We start from the raw sequence: 14,399 nt of genomic DNA on the forward strand, positions 1-14,399 counted from the left end.
TGTAGAAATTGCCTTCTCATACAGCTTTTTAAGAACTCTGTCTGTGACACTGGAGGGAGGTGGGTGCACACATGTGTATGCACATGTGTGCATGTGTGTACGTGTGCATGGGCATGTGTGTGTGTGTGCCAGAAGAGAGCCTTCATTGTTGTTCTTCAGGAACCATTCCCTTGTTTACATCTACGCATTGTTTAAATGAGATGATCTCTGGAATGTTAGCTTGGCTGACAGTGAGCCCCAGAACTCTGCTTGTCTCTGCTTTGGCAGGGTTGAAAACTACCCGTGCATGGACCACTCCTGCTTCTTTTTGTGTGGGTTCTGGGGACCAAACTCAGATCCTTTTGCCTGTAGGACATGTATTTTACCAATGGAGCTATCTGCCCAGTGCCTGAAGGAGGTTTTCTAGAAGGCCTTAGAGTGTGAAGGAAGGCAGAAGACATCAAAGCTCAGGACACAAGAACATCGGTCTTACACAAATAACAATAAAAACGCAATAACAGCTACAACTTAGAAACCAGTTTTACTCTGTTGCAAACAAATGGACAAGCTATTGTACAATATATAATAAAAAGTACAGCACAATACAAGTGCCACTAATAAACTTAAAGATCAGACTTAAAATGCTTATTTGTGATGTATATATGTATATATATGTATGTATATATATATATATATATATATATATATATACACACACACATACATACATACACACACTGCAACAGAAAGCCACAATAAATACAGGAATCTCCATGTCATTCATAATAAATACTGAAAATATAAATACAGAAGACTACAGCTAATATGAATGTATAAATAATTACAACATAAGGTCCAGGTTAAATTCTGTGGAATATCATTGTAGCTTATTTCATATCCCCTTTGGCATCTTTGATGTCATAACTTGTACACAAGAGAAAGCAGGCTAGCAAACTGTGACATACAACATGACATCATGGTATAAAAATGAGTGTATGGATTGTGGTTTGATTTTCTTCCCTTTCAATTTGACAAGTCATCAGAGTGCACATAACAGTAATGAAATATCAATCGAAAACCTATCGGGTAAAAGTAACAATATAAATCAGTTGAAAGATACAAATCAATCAATGTTAAAGTGTACTTTACCATACTGTGGCTTTTCTGAGTTTTTGGTGATGCAATTCCCACTACCCCCGCCAGCTTCCAACAGGCCAAAATGCAAACACCTAAAACAATTGCCTCAGAAGACTGCCCTTGTTTAAGGGAGCATTCCTAATGCATGAGTGCTTCCACAGAGAAGGATGAATGAGTCCTCAGGATCACATGATCTACCAGCTCACTGCATCTTACAAGGGTTTTCAAACGTACCAAGTTCCTATGGCAGCTTGCAGGTGGAGGCGCGGTTGATGTCTAAGACTGTGATTGAGACAAAGACACTGCAAAGGGTGACATTTACCTATGCAACCAATGGAATGTATGGAATTGAAATGTGCCAAGTGTTTTGTTGACCAATGCCAAATGGCCTTCCCTATCAAATTTATATACCCTGTGACAGACACTGAGGGAAACACACGGAAAGAACAAAATGCCTTTTCTGCACGAAGAGGCAAGAACCAGTACATACTGTATTCATAGCTCTATCTTAAGGGGTGATTACACCAAAATGCAATAAACTAAGGAGAAGGCAGAGGAACATTACAAAGACGCAACAAAGGCTGAATTCTTAGGAACCGAGTTGTAATCTACAGGTTCGGGGTCTTCTTTTACTATGTCTGCACTGTATTGTCTAGCATTTATTATACATCATCAAACACATTTGAAACATGTTTCACAAACTATGCCTCAGACTTCTTTCTGTTGAGGTGCCTAGAGTCAATTCAAACATAAGCCAAATTTGATTCACCATTCATTACATTAGCATTCTAGAGAAACGTTTTCTTTTTTTTTTTTTTTCTTTTTTCTTTTTTTCTTTTTTAACTGAAAGTGTCACTGGGTCACTTCCATGTAGTGTTACTCATGAGGACAAAGTACGTTCATGTGGCTGTCATGTCACTCAAGCACCCAGGTGGGGAAAAGCAGCCATTATTGAGATTGGGCAAGAGCCATGGAGAGAGGAAACGCTGACTCCCAGGGTGGTCCTTAGCTCCTGTTCTTGCTGTGTCAGAGTTGCAGCAAACAGAAAATGCTCTGAAAGCTTGCAGGAAGTATCCCGGTCAAGTGATTTCACCAAGGGAAAAAAAGAAAACAAACATCACCCCTTTCTAGAACTCTTTTAGTTTTCAGGCCTTGTCAAGATGACACATTTTAAATCACCTAAAACAAAAAAAAAAATCACTGATCTTTGAGAATGTAAGCAGTTATTGTTTACACAACAACCTCATACACAGGCTAGGACCAAATGGTGGCCCAGTGATTCTTTGGAGTCATTTTACTCCCTATTAGATTCTTCAATCACATTTCCAGGAGGAGAAGTCTAGATTCTCATTTGTTACTTACACTAAAAGAAGGTTACCAAGAAGGTACTTGCTCACAAGTAAGCACATAGAAAAAAAACCAGCCTTTTTGTTTTAAAATTGTAACTTCTCAGAGAATTGAAGGGTTTCTGAGTTCGAGGCCAGCCTGGTCTACAAAGTGAGTTCCAGGACAGCCAGGGCTACACAGAGAAACCCTGTCTCGAGGAAAAAAAGTCAAGTCACTTGACTCTAGTCCTGACATTAGTGACTGGGATATAAAATAATCATCCCCCTAACATGACAGTAATTTTAAAAAGTTAATATAAATGAATAAAAACTGCCTAGTGCCTTTATTTTCCCAAAGCAGGTTACATTACGAAGTATCCAAGTACCTACATTCTCTTTTCAGATTTGCTTTCTTAAGACATTTAGAGAATTGCCTTATGCAGTAATCAGCAAATGAAGGGGTACCCAACCTCTACAGTCTTCCAGCACAATTGTCCAAATCACCACGACTGTTGCCAGGTGCCTCTTCCACAAACACAGGCCAAGATATGTTCTTATTGTGAGAAAACCTGAAAGAGCTGGATTCTGTTGCCAAGGAAACCATCTTCCCTAGAGGAGTCGAGAATAAATGGGTATCTGTGTTGTTGGATATGCCTGACTGACAGTCCTCCCCAGAGGTAGATGAACGAGCCGTGCGACCTCTGGAGATCTCTCTTAGGCTCGGGCCTATACAATCTGAAGAATACAGAGAAATCTCAAGCCTTCCATTATTCATGCTTGGTTGGTCTCTGTGAATAGCTTTAAGGAGATTAAGCTGTTCCAAGTCACCTGTTGGACATGACATAGCCTAGCTGTGGACTGTGATTAGTTATAATTTAAAAATGACATTTGTAGCTATTAAAATTTAAAAATCTATCAAGTCCAGATATCATTTAGGTAACATTACATCCTTCAAGTATAAATACTTAATTTTTAAATGGGTAACAATTTATACCCTAACTTTAGCTATTTTTTCCCTCTTTAGGGGAATTTAGATTTAAAACTGAGCACTTTGTTTTCTTCATAATTAAATAAACGTCTATAATTCACACAGTTCTTCAAATTAGTTTTTAATATGGATGGTATTTTTAAGAAAAGAGAGAAAGATTGATGACCAACAGGAAAAGAGGACAAAGCAATATTGGATAAAATGTGCTACAAATTGCCTTTTGATATTTCTATGACACAGAAATAACAATCTACCCCAGGGCACATGAGAGGAGCGTGAGCAATCATAGTCCGGATAGAATTTTCTAGATACATTGTAAAGAGACTTCCTAAAGTTCAGTTTTATTCCAAGTACTCCATAAATAATTTTTAGGTTTATTCTAAGCCAGATAAAAAATATTGGAAAAGAGTTAAAAAGAAGAAACAAGACATTTAACTATGGACATATTTTAAAGTTACAACTAAAAATCAGGAAAGCCATCTAAATCAGTTTTGACAAAAGCAAGGCTGATTTCTATTCCATTTCTCACCTTATAGCCCTTTCTAATCAATATACATTATCCTTAAAGATGCTTAGATGGCCTTGCACATGTGGCAAAGTTTCTAATTTGAACTGACTTTACTATCAGTATGCTAATGAGATAGATGGAGGAATCACAGCAAAGCTGCCTTGGACAAATGCTGTCTAGAACAACATCGATCATCCCTCTTTATAAGGTTGGTTGCTTTTGTGAAAGATGAAATCAAATAACAATAGAAATGTCTTTTCTTGAAATGTAAGCAAGCATGAAGGGTCAGATACAAAGCAGTGGTCCTGTCTAGTGAAAAGCTAATTGCAAGAAAGGAAAACAGTAACCCACAGGTCATAAATCTTTGGAGTGATTTCTTTTCCCATGTGTAAGAACTATCTGCATGTACTGAACTTCCAGCTGCTCTATTAAGGCCATTAAAAGAAAACTCTACCCACAGTCAATGAACTGAAAAGGTATATGGTTTAGGCTCTGAAGTTTGTTCCTCCTCTCCCAACTCCCCTTCTTCTGATTTAGCTGGCAGAATGGAAATAACCAAGGCAGGCAAGACAGCATACAGTGAAGACTAATGCTACTACTGACCACTAGAGAAAACCCAGGAAGTACTCAGCTTCTAGGTTTTTGTTTCTGATGAGCAACGAAAGAGGAAGATGCTGTGCTGTTTAGTAACACACAGCCATGCTACAGAAAATGTCCGATGAGCAGAACTGTGGGCACAAAGCTGTAACATCTAAATGACTCTGCCACACGCTCGTAATTCTTGGAAAATGATGTAATAAGAAACTTCAAGTTCGTATTGGTAGCAAACGTACACAAGACTTGCACTTCAGGTGTTGGTCATGGGAACAATACAATAGTTACAATTTCAAATTAGAGTCACTTTGACCTTGCAAGCATAGAGGTGCTTTCCATTTACACTTGGCATTTCATATGTCAACTAGAATGACTGTAAACTGTCACTGGATTGTTACTACAGCTAAAGAAAGGGGTCACCAATAACCTCCCTCATTTTCTGTTTTCTTTCAGTCAGTGCCTTTGTGCACAGGGTTTTGCCATCTTACTAGCTGTTTTATAAAATGAGTAAGAGGGTCATGTCCCTCTCTGCTTCTGAAGTTCTTTGGGTTCTGAATTAATTAACTCTCCTCCCAAAACTGGTGGAAGTTTTACTGGCATACATTCGACATTTTCCTAGATAGTGCTGCATCCAATAAGCAATTTTTCTGAACATCTTTTCCCTGAATCCAAACGTATTTCCTAAGCTTCAGGGGGATGTAGTAAGTTCAATCAATGTAGGGAAATCAGCACCATTTAGATGCAGGTTGTACAGCATAAGAAGAATGGGTGACAGTGCTTCCAACAGGACATGGAGGATTCCAGGATCATCTCATGTCACCATTCCTTGTCCCCACCCTTACAAATATGGGAGTCCCCTGCTCTTTTTGCTACCAGGTCAGCTGTTATAACATAGGTGGTAATCAATAAATATTGGTGAAAAGAAAAAGTGCATAGCTAACACATTCTGAATATCAATGCCAAGTCATTAAGAACTTGTACAAGGCAGCAATAAAAAAAAATTGAGGTATCTATTACAAAAATAAATCATGGTAATCTTGTCTAATAAAATCTAAGTCATAATTTTGCTTAGAATATAATGGATACAACCTCAGCATCCTTGAGAATTGTGTCAAGTTGCTATAACTGGCACTGCTTTGTAGGAGTGAGCAGAAGAAGGTGGTCCTGCTGGGCCATGTGATTATCAGGATTTCCTCCCTTGAGCAAATGTTAGATATTTTACATGTGGTTGGCATGACATGGGCAGAAAAACATAATTCTATCACCAGACTGGCTTTCAAATAGTCCATTATTCAATCTACCAAAAGAAAAGAGACAATTGGATTTTACACACATTTCAATATTGGATGATCAATAGATCAGGGGAGGGACTTAAAATATTCTTTATTTCTTTCTACCAATGAAAAATTAAAAAAAAAAATTTAAAGGGGAGTGAGGCTGCTCAGGCCACATGACTGGCCAGCTATACTTGGCTAGTATAGCTGGTAATCAAATCTTTAAACTATTTAGGTTAGGTCTGGAACACTGGGCCTTGCAGTTGATAGTGCTTGACTTGGGAACTGTGTGCAAAGAGAGACTCTAATTTGGTTAGATATACTAACAGAAGTAACACAACAGCTGCAGGTCAAATCATTGTCCCTTGGTACAAAGATTTAAAGTGTCTCAACCTGGTATAAGTGCTCCTCTCCCCTCGAAAAGCAATCATGACTGAGGCACTTGCCTGGAACTTGCCTGGCACTTGGGTTGCTCTATTGACTAGGCCTATTAGCAGAAAGAACAAGCCAGAATAACCATTGCGCTCTCTGTTCTGTTCCTTCTGGGAAAGGAAGTCACAATGAAATAATTCCTCATTAATATTATTTGTAACTTTAACTGAATACTTTCAACCAATTGCTCTCAAAATTCTCTTCTCTTTATGGTTTTAGGCAAAGCAGAACCTGATTGTACTTTAGGAACTAACTATCCAGTATTCATTACTACCTACTGCCCACAATCTGCCCCTCTCTAGAGGATGTTGTATGTGTATTCTGTGTTTGTGTGTGTCTAATAAAGATAAGGCAAGTAGGGTTTGATTTGCTATTGTTGCTAAAATAGATGGCCTGTAGCGATTCTGATTCATGAGGGATGTCTACTTAGGGGTGTGAAAACTTGGCATGTCGGCTTTCATGCTTAGAAAGGTAATTATCTTTAGCAGAGTGAAACTTTTTATCTCACTTGAATAGAGAAAGGAAGAAAGAAAGCTCTGTTTCTGAAAAGCGAGGACTACAAAAGGGAAACCAGATGAGATACCAAAATGCTCCAAACTTTGTGAAAATAAAGCTGGACCGAAAGAAACATCTCTGAGGATCCAGGAAGTGGACTGTCATTCACCAAATCAACTCTACCCTAGTCAGGATCACCCTGGGCCGCCCCACACTCTGTTCCAAGAATAGCCTGCGAGTGTCTCACCAGGAGATACTTCCAGAGGTTGGAATGGCTCAGCAAATATGGAACACAGAATTCTTTCATCAACTTGAACGAAGGAACACTAGCTTTTTGTCATTTCTTCTCTGAGCGCCTGCCCTTTAGATTGTGTGGGCAGGAGGCAGCCTAACTGGAAATCAAACGCTACTGATGGCAACGCTGCAGAGAACTCTGGACATATTACCACAGTCTGAGTAAATTCCCACCAGATTAGCCCCACCGGTCAACCAAAAGGAGTAGTCAGCCCCCATTACTGCTTTCAATAGCATGACAAACCCAAAGTCCTTTTAATGGTAGTAAAAATTAGTGTTGATTTAGTCTTGAGGTGGCTTAGAGAAGAAACAACTCCACAAGCGAACGTACTTTCCCCACATGGAGTTTAAGTAGCGGCTTCTCACCAGAGGACTCTGAAGCACATTCAAGCCTGGTCAGATCAAATAGTATTCTGTAAGGAACTGAAATCTGAAAGTTATTCAAATGCCCACATCAAGGAGGCATAAAAAACTTAGAAGACGCCATTACTACGTGTCTACGTTTTAAATAGCCAAAAGGTATGAGAAATGATGTCACAATACAATGTCAAAACTGGAAAACAGATTGAGCAGAATAACTGCATCGGGGGAAACCGTAACACTCGTTCTATGGCTGCTTAAGCTGATGGGAAAGAAGTTGCTCCAAGTCCTCCGAGGTGAGGCTCGAAGCAGGCAGGCGGGGACGTGTCTCCTTTCTATCCATTCTCTTTACTAAGGAAGAGAAGGTTGAGGTGGCTGCCTTCGCAATGCATTCTGGGCTGTGCTGCTGACTACCCCAGGCAAGACATATTTAAAAAAAAAAAAAGCTCCAGAAAACGAAGCCTAACGAGTCAGTGAGCCCCGACCTGCCTTGAATCAGCTAGCCATTAAGTGGAAATCTCATTACACATTTTTGCTTTTGTAGAGACGGGGGTGATCGAGGTGTAGACGGGGTGCTGAGGCTCTGCCCTCCCCACCCCCCACCCCCAGACTTCTTGCTGTAAGGATTGAGTTAGGTCCTAGTAGCGGTGAAGGAAAACAAGAAACAAGTCATTCTCCCTCATGCCATTGGAAGAATCCTCTCTCTATTGTATAAACCTTAGTTACTTTTTAATAATTAAAAAAAAAATTATTTCAAAGCCTTCTGAGACCCCATCCCACACGAGGTACCGTGAAGGGGCACTAAAGTGCATTCTGAAGGAGGGAGTTGAGTTTAAAGGTGCTGTCCAAGCTAATAAACAAGATGACACTGTTTAACAAAGGAAAGGCAATTCCGTCTATCTCAGCTGAGGGAGAGCGGAGGACTAGACCCTCGCCAGAGGATTGTCCTAACTCTTAACGTGAGAGAAAACTGCATAAGGACCTGCACATATAGACTCATTTGTCCCAAATAGCAAAAATAGGCCTATTTCATCCTTAAGAAAGTATTTGCAAATCTGCTCAGTCATGATCGTAAAAATGTGGGTGGATTCCAGATGCAATTGTCTGGGCATGCTCTGTGGTGCTAGCTAACACGTCTTCAGCTTCAATGAACATGCTGTTCATTTTCTTCAAAGCATGACTTCTAAACTACCATAAATAAAATACACAAGAAAACGATTCAATCTTTTTTTTCTTACAATAATTACTTTTACATTAAAAAGTCACCATCATCTTCAGATATATCGAAAAATTAGGACTCTAAATCTGCTTGTTTTCTAGTCTTAGTTAACAATTTTGCACAGGCCCGATAATCTAAAACTTGGAGCTATGATCTGCATAGCTTGGCAGGTTTCACACAGTTTGACAGGTAGGCAACTGTGAGATATGCATTTTTTTTTTAAATTTAGCATTTTTCTATCAAAACAGTTCAAAATCGTTTAAAATCCCCATAGCGACTGTATTTGTGCCACGCCACAGTTGGGAAGCTAGAAAGGAAGGAAGGAAATACTGTCTGGAAGATTAATCATAGTCCACATAATTCTTGGCCTTCAGGTTTAAACAACGATGAGCCCAGCAAAGGCAATACAGTGCCTTAAATAGAAGATTTGGTCCTGTAATAGAATAATTTAAGCAACTAAACGGGGACCGTTTCCACCACGGGAGACTGAATGCAGTCTTCATGCAATCTGCTCTTTTCTGCAAGGCTCAAAGGATTTTCTGCAGGATGCTCTGAAATGTGGCTGTCGCCATTCAATGTGGAGACAAACCCTTCCTGGGTAGGGCCTTTCAAGTATGAGTGAAACTCCACTTGGGGAAGATTGGACCTGTGTTCAGGATACAAGGGGCTACAGGGCACCCCACTATCGTTTTCAGAGGTGGGGCAGCAAACGATGACAGACGGATTGGCAGCTGGGTAGTGAGAGGCTCCATAGGCCTCTTCTGCTTGCCTGGCGTAGTCAACAAACCTCTCTGGGGTCATGGCGTAAGGCACCAGCGAAAGGGCACCGTTTTTGACAGTATCTCTTTCAGAGTAGTTGTCAGAGAGCTGGCTAGGAGTTCCTGGGATGTGACTATCTATTTGGTAGTAGAGAGTTGAAGAGCTAGCGTAAAATGAAGCATTTTTTGTGTGGCTTTCATGAACTGCGGTGCCATCAGAGTAACAAAGGACAGACGGAAGGGGGACGACTTCTGTATGGGCTCCGAGCCCTTCTACAAAGCCATCTCCCTTGTCATCATCGTCATCTTCCTCCTCCTCCTCTTCTTCCTCCTCCTCCTCCTCCTCTTCCTCATCCGATTCACTGGGAGCCAGGCTTTGGGTGCTAGAGTCAGTGGCTCCACTGCAGAAACTGCTTCCGTCCTCCTCCTCTTCCTCCTCATCTCCTTGGCAGTCCAGTTCCTCCTGCAGGTGCAGCACAGCAGCCTGGGGTTCGGTTTCAATCTCGAAATTGTCTGCGATAGAATATTCTACAGAGTGAGCGACAGGGCCCATGGAAGGACCATGGGTGCTTATCTCCCCGTGGCAGCCGTTCAGCGTGGGGGTTTGTTGCTCTCGGTTCTTCTCCAGTTCAAGTTTCATTATTGTGTGCAAAAAATGAGTCCGGACACGGATAGGATTGAATTCAATTCTACCTGCTGTGTTACTACAGCCTTCTTTAGTGCAGCCACATGGGAAAGACATACGATCCACCTTGGAAGGAAGAACACAGATTAGCAGCAAGGAACTATTACAGAGCAAATACAGTCAAGGACTTTGTAACAACTCCTCTGAATGAAGTCACGCACTCAGGTTTTACTCTGGTCTCGGCAAACGGCAAATACACTGCAAGTAAAAGGAGCCGGGGAAGTGAAGACTTAAGTTGTGGCAGTGAAAGGTTTCTAAATTTATGTTCAAAACAGTGGTGGCTGGAGGATAATTGAGATTTTAAATTTGATTGAACCCCTAGGGCTTTCGAATTTCTCCACTCTCTACTTCCCTTCTCTGTTTGCATTTGATTTTGTTCCCATCTTGCAACCTGGGTTCCCTTCTGGTTCATCTGGTTCATTCCAACTCACTCACCTGCTTCTAAGTCACAGGCAGACTGTCCCCCCCCCACCCCCTGACCCATAGTCTAACTTCTATGACATCATCACATGCTCCTCAGTTCTTCCCTTTTATCAGATGACTGTCACTGCTCAGGATGTCTGGGGTGACACTACTTAGGGTCACCCAGCGCCATACTGCTATTGTCTCGACGCTGTGTCTTCTCAGAGGACCCTTGATATGTGGATGCAGGTTGTTTGCTCTTACTCCCTCCGGAGAAGAGAAGCCCATTCCAAATGGACCTCTCCTGTGCCAAAGAATGTAACTTCAGGGAACCAGGAGACCTGCAAGCTGAAGACCAGCCCAGACAACTTAGTAAAACCCTTTTCCAAAATAATATGTTTAAAAAAACGTTAGCTCAGTGGGGGTAGAGTATTTGCCCATTATGTCCATGAGGCACCAGACTCAAAACAGAAAAGAAAGGAGAGAGTGAATGGAGTGGGAAAATGCTCTCATCAGTTGCTCGGAAGGGAACTGCCCTTGGCTTTCAGGGGCCTTTCTCTTTTGAAGCGAATTAAGCGAATTTCTCCTTTTAAATGAATAAAACTATTTCTGCATAAAGTAAGAGCAGGTAACCATTCACAAGGCTCCCCTAAATTTCAGATGGATAGGACCAGAAAGTCACCTTGTCGAAGAATTGATAAACTATTGCTTTTCTCTTTAATTCATTTTAAAGTCGTAGTCTTAAAAGCATAGCCATCCCGGTGAGGCGGGGAAGGCTATTCCCACTATTTTTCATATAAACTTAAAATTCAGCTTCTGAGAAATGAGACAGGCTTCCTGCCATTTATGAGGCTATTCTCAAATTGTAAAAAAAGGTTTCTCCTTGCTGCTGCTTCATTCTCCTCAAGCCAATCTTGTTGCCACCATCAGACAGATGCCCCTTTCTTGTTAAGGAAACTATAGCAGCCCCAAGTAAGTGCTGCAAATTGTAAGTACATTTTATGTTTCATTGAAAGGGTAGGAGAACATTTGGGAGTCTGCAACCATGTCATCTCAGGACTGTGAAGCCCATCACAGGCAACAGATAGGCAAAGTGCCTGTGCCCCTGGAAAACCTTGTTTACAGATACCCGTCAAGTTAGATTCTGCTGTCTGTCTGACAGCATCTCAACCTGCTCACTGTAGAAATGACAGAGCCCAAAGTGTTTACCTGACATGCCTACTTCAGACAAGGTAGGAGTACAACTTGCTTTATTGGTTTTTATTTTATTTTTAAAGATTTATTTATTTTATGTGTCTGAGTACACTATAGCTGTCTTTGGACATACACCAGAAGAGGGCATCAGATCCCATTACAAATGGTTGTGAGCTACCATGTGGTTGCTGGGAGTGGAACTCAGGACCTCTGGAAGAGCAGTCAAGTGCTCTTAACCACTGAGCCATCTCTCCAGCTCCACAACTTGCTTTTTTTAAAGATCTGTCTGGCTAGGGACTTCTCCAGCAAGTCTATACCACTGGTGATGAATTGTTACTTACACCCCATGGATGAACCAGAAAATATGAACCGAAATGGAGCATACAGTGTCCTCTCCAAGACTGCGTGTAAAAAAGCTAAAATAAACTGGTGTAATGACCCAATCTGGGAGGAAACACCTTCAATAAACTCAGCTGCAGTTTGAATTGCCATTCACAGTATTCACAGTATAAGCATTTTATGAATGCCTTTGAATTGGGGCATTTCTTTCCCCTTGAATTATGTATCTTTCCTTGCCAGTACTTTTTTTCTTCAGGTAAAAAAAAAAAAAAAAATCTTATTATACACAACATGACTGCTTCTTTCTGGGGTGGCATGCAACAGTCTTTTTTCAGATGCCCAAGCTCCCTATCCTTACCTGACATTTAATGCCTGCCAGGCTGCAGGTACAGGTTTCTGGATCACAGAACACTCTGCAGTCACAGCCACAGTCCTCCCGAGAAAGGCGGATGGCCCGCAGTTCGTGCTTCTCTTCAACGTCGATCTTCTTCACCCCCGAGGCTCGCAGCAGAGCTCTCCGCTTTTTTGTGGGCAGGGGTTGTAGGAAGAAGTATTCATCCACTTCTGTGTTGTCTAGATCAATATCGTCATCGGAAATGTCATCCACGGTCAGGGTGCTAGCTTCCTCAGACTCTACAGTGCCATTCTTAGTCATCTAGGAACACAAGGAAGCAAACAGGGATGTCATTTGGGCAGAGTCCAAAATCCCCACTTCAGTGTTGCTGAGGATGAGCTGTCACACATGAGTCCCCGGGGCCGTGGAAGTCAGAAGAAGGAGAAACGATGGTGTCGATGTAGATGGCTTTTTAAATGCTCTGGCCACAGACGATGCTTAAAAGCAACCTTTAACCTCTCAACGTCAGTGACTACAGATACAGCTGGGGCGACCCATAGTATAACCAGAGCAGAGGTTACAGACACCCAAAAGCTGTCGTTACACTCAGCTCACAGTGACATCTCTGATGTCAGAGGAAATGTGCCCTGGATCAGAGGTGACTGAATCTCAGTGGGAGCCATGACCACCTTACTCAGCAAACATCCTGTCCTTGAAATAATATGTGTGTCTTTCAGGACCCTGAAAAGCACACCTACGGGACATAAAGCCGAACTGTGCTGCTGGGATCGTAAGCACAGTTCTTACCGGGAACAATCCAAGGAGGAGGGCATGATAGAAGTAATTGGTCAGGTCAGCATGCTCTCAGTGAGACAAGGACATAGATTAATGCTGGCAAGGACTCATCAACCCACGGCTGAGACAAACTGTATTCTCAAAGGAGTGCATGCAGACCTCAGTGCAAAGGCTTGCTTTCTGTGTAACAGCTCATGGGGACACTTGCTCCTTGCCTACTCGTGATGGCTGGGCCTACATATATTTCCTTTCCATATTAATCTCATCCATCAGTAAGCCCTAAATGTAGATTTCACTTGTTATAACTATAAAAATACCTATTGTTTCCTTCATACAAAACATCTTGAAAGAGTTTTCCCTGAACATGAGCAAAATATTTTTGTGAGGAGCAGCTTTGTAATAAAAGCAAACACTTCATAAGAAGTAAATCAAGGATGTTCTAAATATAGAAGGTAGTTTAATTATTTAATTTATTACCCTCTAAATTTCATTAATTATGGCTATTACTGTGCTTGGTGAACTTGACAATCATCCATTAAGTAGTGAAAGAACTCTAGAGATCAGATATCCTTTCATCTTTGTAGGAAAGAGTCCATATTTAGATAGAAATATTTACTTATTTACATTGTCCAACTCTGAGTGTCCTGCAGAGAAAAATTAAAATTAGACTTTTACCTTCATGTAGGGAAATTTCCACAAAAGAAAGAGCCAGGGATGAGTGCATACTAAGATATAATGCGACAAGGCCCTGTGGTATATTTTCTAAAGCTACTTAGTTATGTTTTGTGACTATTTCAGAACTTGAGCCTGTCATCTCAGAAAATACTTATTATTGGACATTGTTTCTTAGTATAATCTATTCTATATTTTCCCCTTGGCATTTGCATGGAAGTGTACATATGAGGACATGTACATGTGTAGATATGCATGTATGTACACGTGTGTGTGTGGGGGGGTTGATGCTGGGTTATCTTAGTCTACCATTCTTTGTCCTAGTTTGTTGGGGGGGTCGCTCTCTGAACCTGGAGCTTCCTGTTCAGTCATACTGACTGATTAACACAACCCCAGGATTTGTCTGTCTCAAATTCCCCTGTCTCTACTTGTCATACTCAGCTCTTTTTGTGGGAGATGGATTTAAACTCAAGTCCTTACACACAAGAACTTTCCAACTGGGCCTTCTGCCCAACCTGGCATCCTTTATATATGTACTGCTTAAACTGGGATGTCCAATATCATGAAGTTACTTTGGTTGTGTTAGCATTCCTACTGATTCTCTCTTACTAACAC

General features: G+C 41.2%; 1 protein-coding gene across 4 annotated transcripts in view; it reads right to left on the reverse strand.

Annotated features, from left to right (window-relative positions):
- Positions 1 to 633: 633 nt before the first annotated feature.
- The window catches only part of Csrnp3 (cysteine and serine rich nuclear protein 3), a 184,101-nt gene continuing 170,335 nt past the window's right edge, over positions 634 to 14,399 (reverse strand). For all 4 annotated transcript variants that reach the window (XM_021155449.3, XM_021155451.3, XM_021155452.3 and 1 more), the window contains 2 exons: positions 12,342 to 12,638; positions 634 to 10,114 (listed from right to left, as the gene is read on the reverse strand). In XM_021155449.3, coding sequence (XP_021011108.1) covers positions 9,062 to 10,114; positions 12,342 to 12,638 — 1,350 coding nt within the window. In that variant the 3' untranslated portion in view covers positions 634 to 9,061. The remainder of the gene's footprint in view (positions 10,115 to 12,341; positions 12,639 to 14,399) is intronic.

Source organism: Mus caroli, unplaced genomic scaffold (genome assembly GCF_978045245.1).
Source record: "Mus caroli unplaced genomic scaffold, Mus_caroli_1 scaffold_2, whole genome shotgun sequence".
In the NCBI taxonomy this organism is placed as follows: Eukaryota; Metazoa; Chordata; class Mammalia; order Rodentia; family Muridae; genus Mus; species Mus caroli.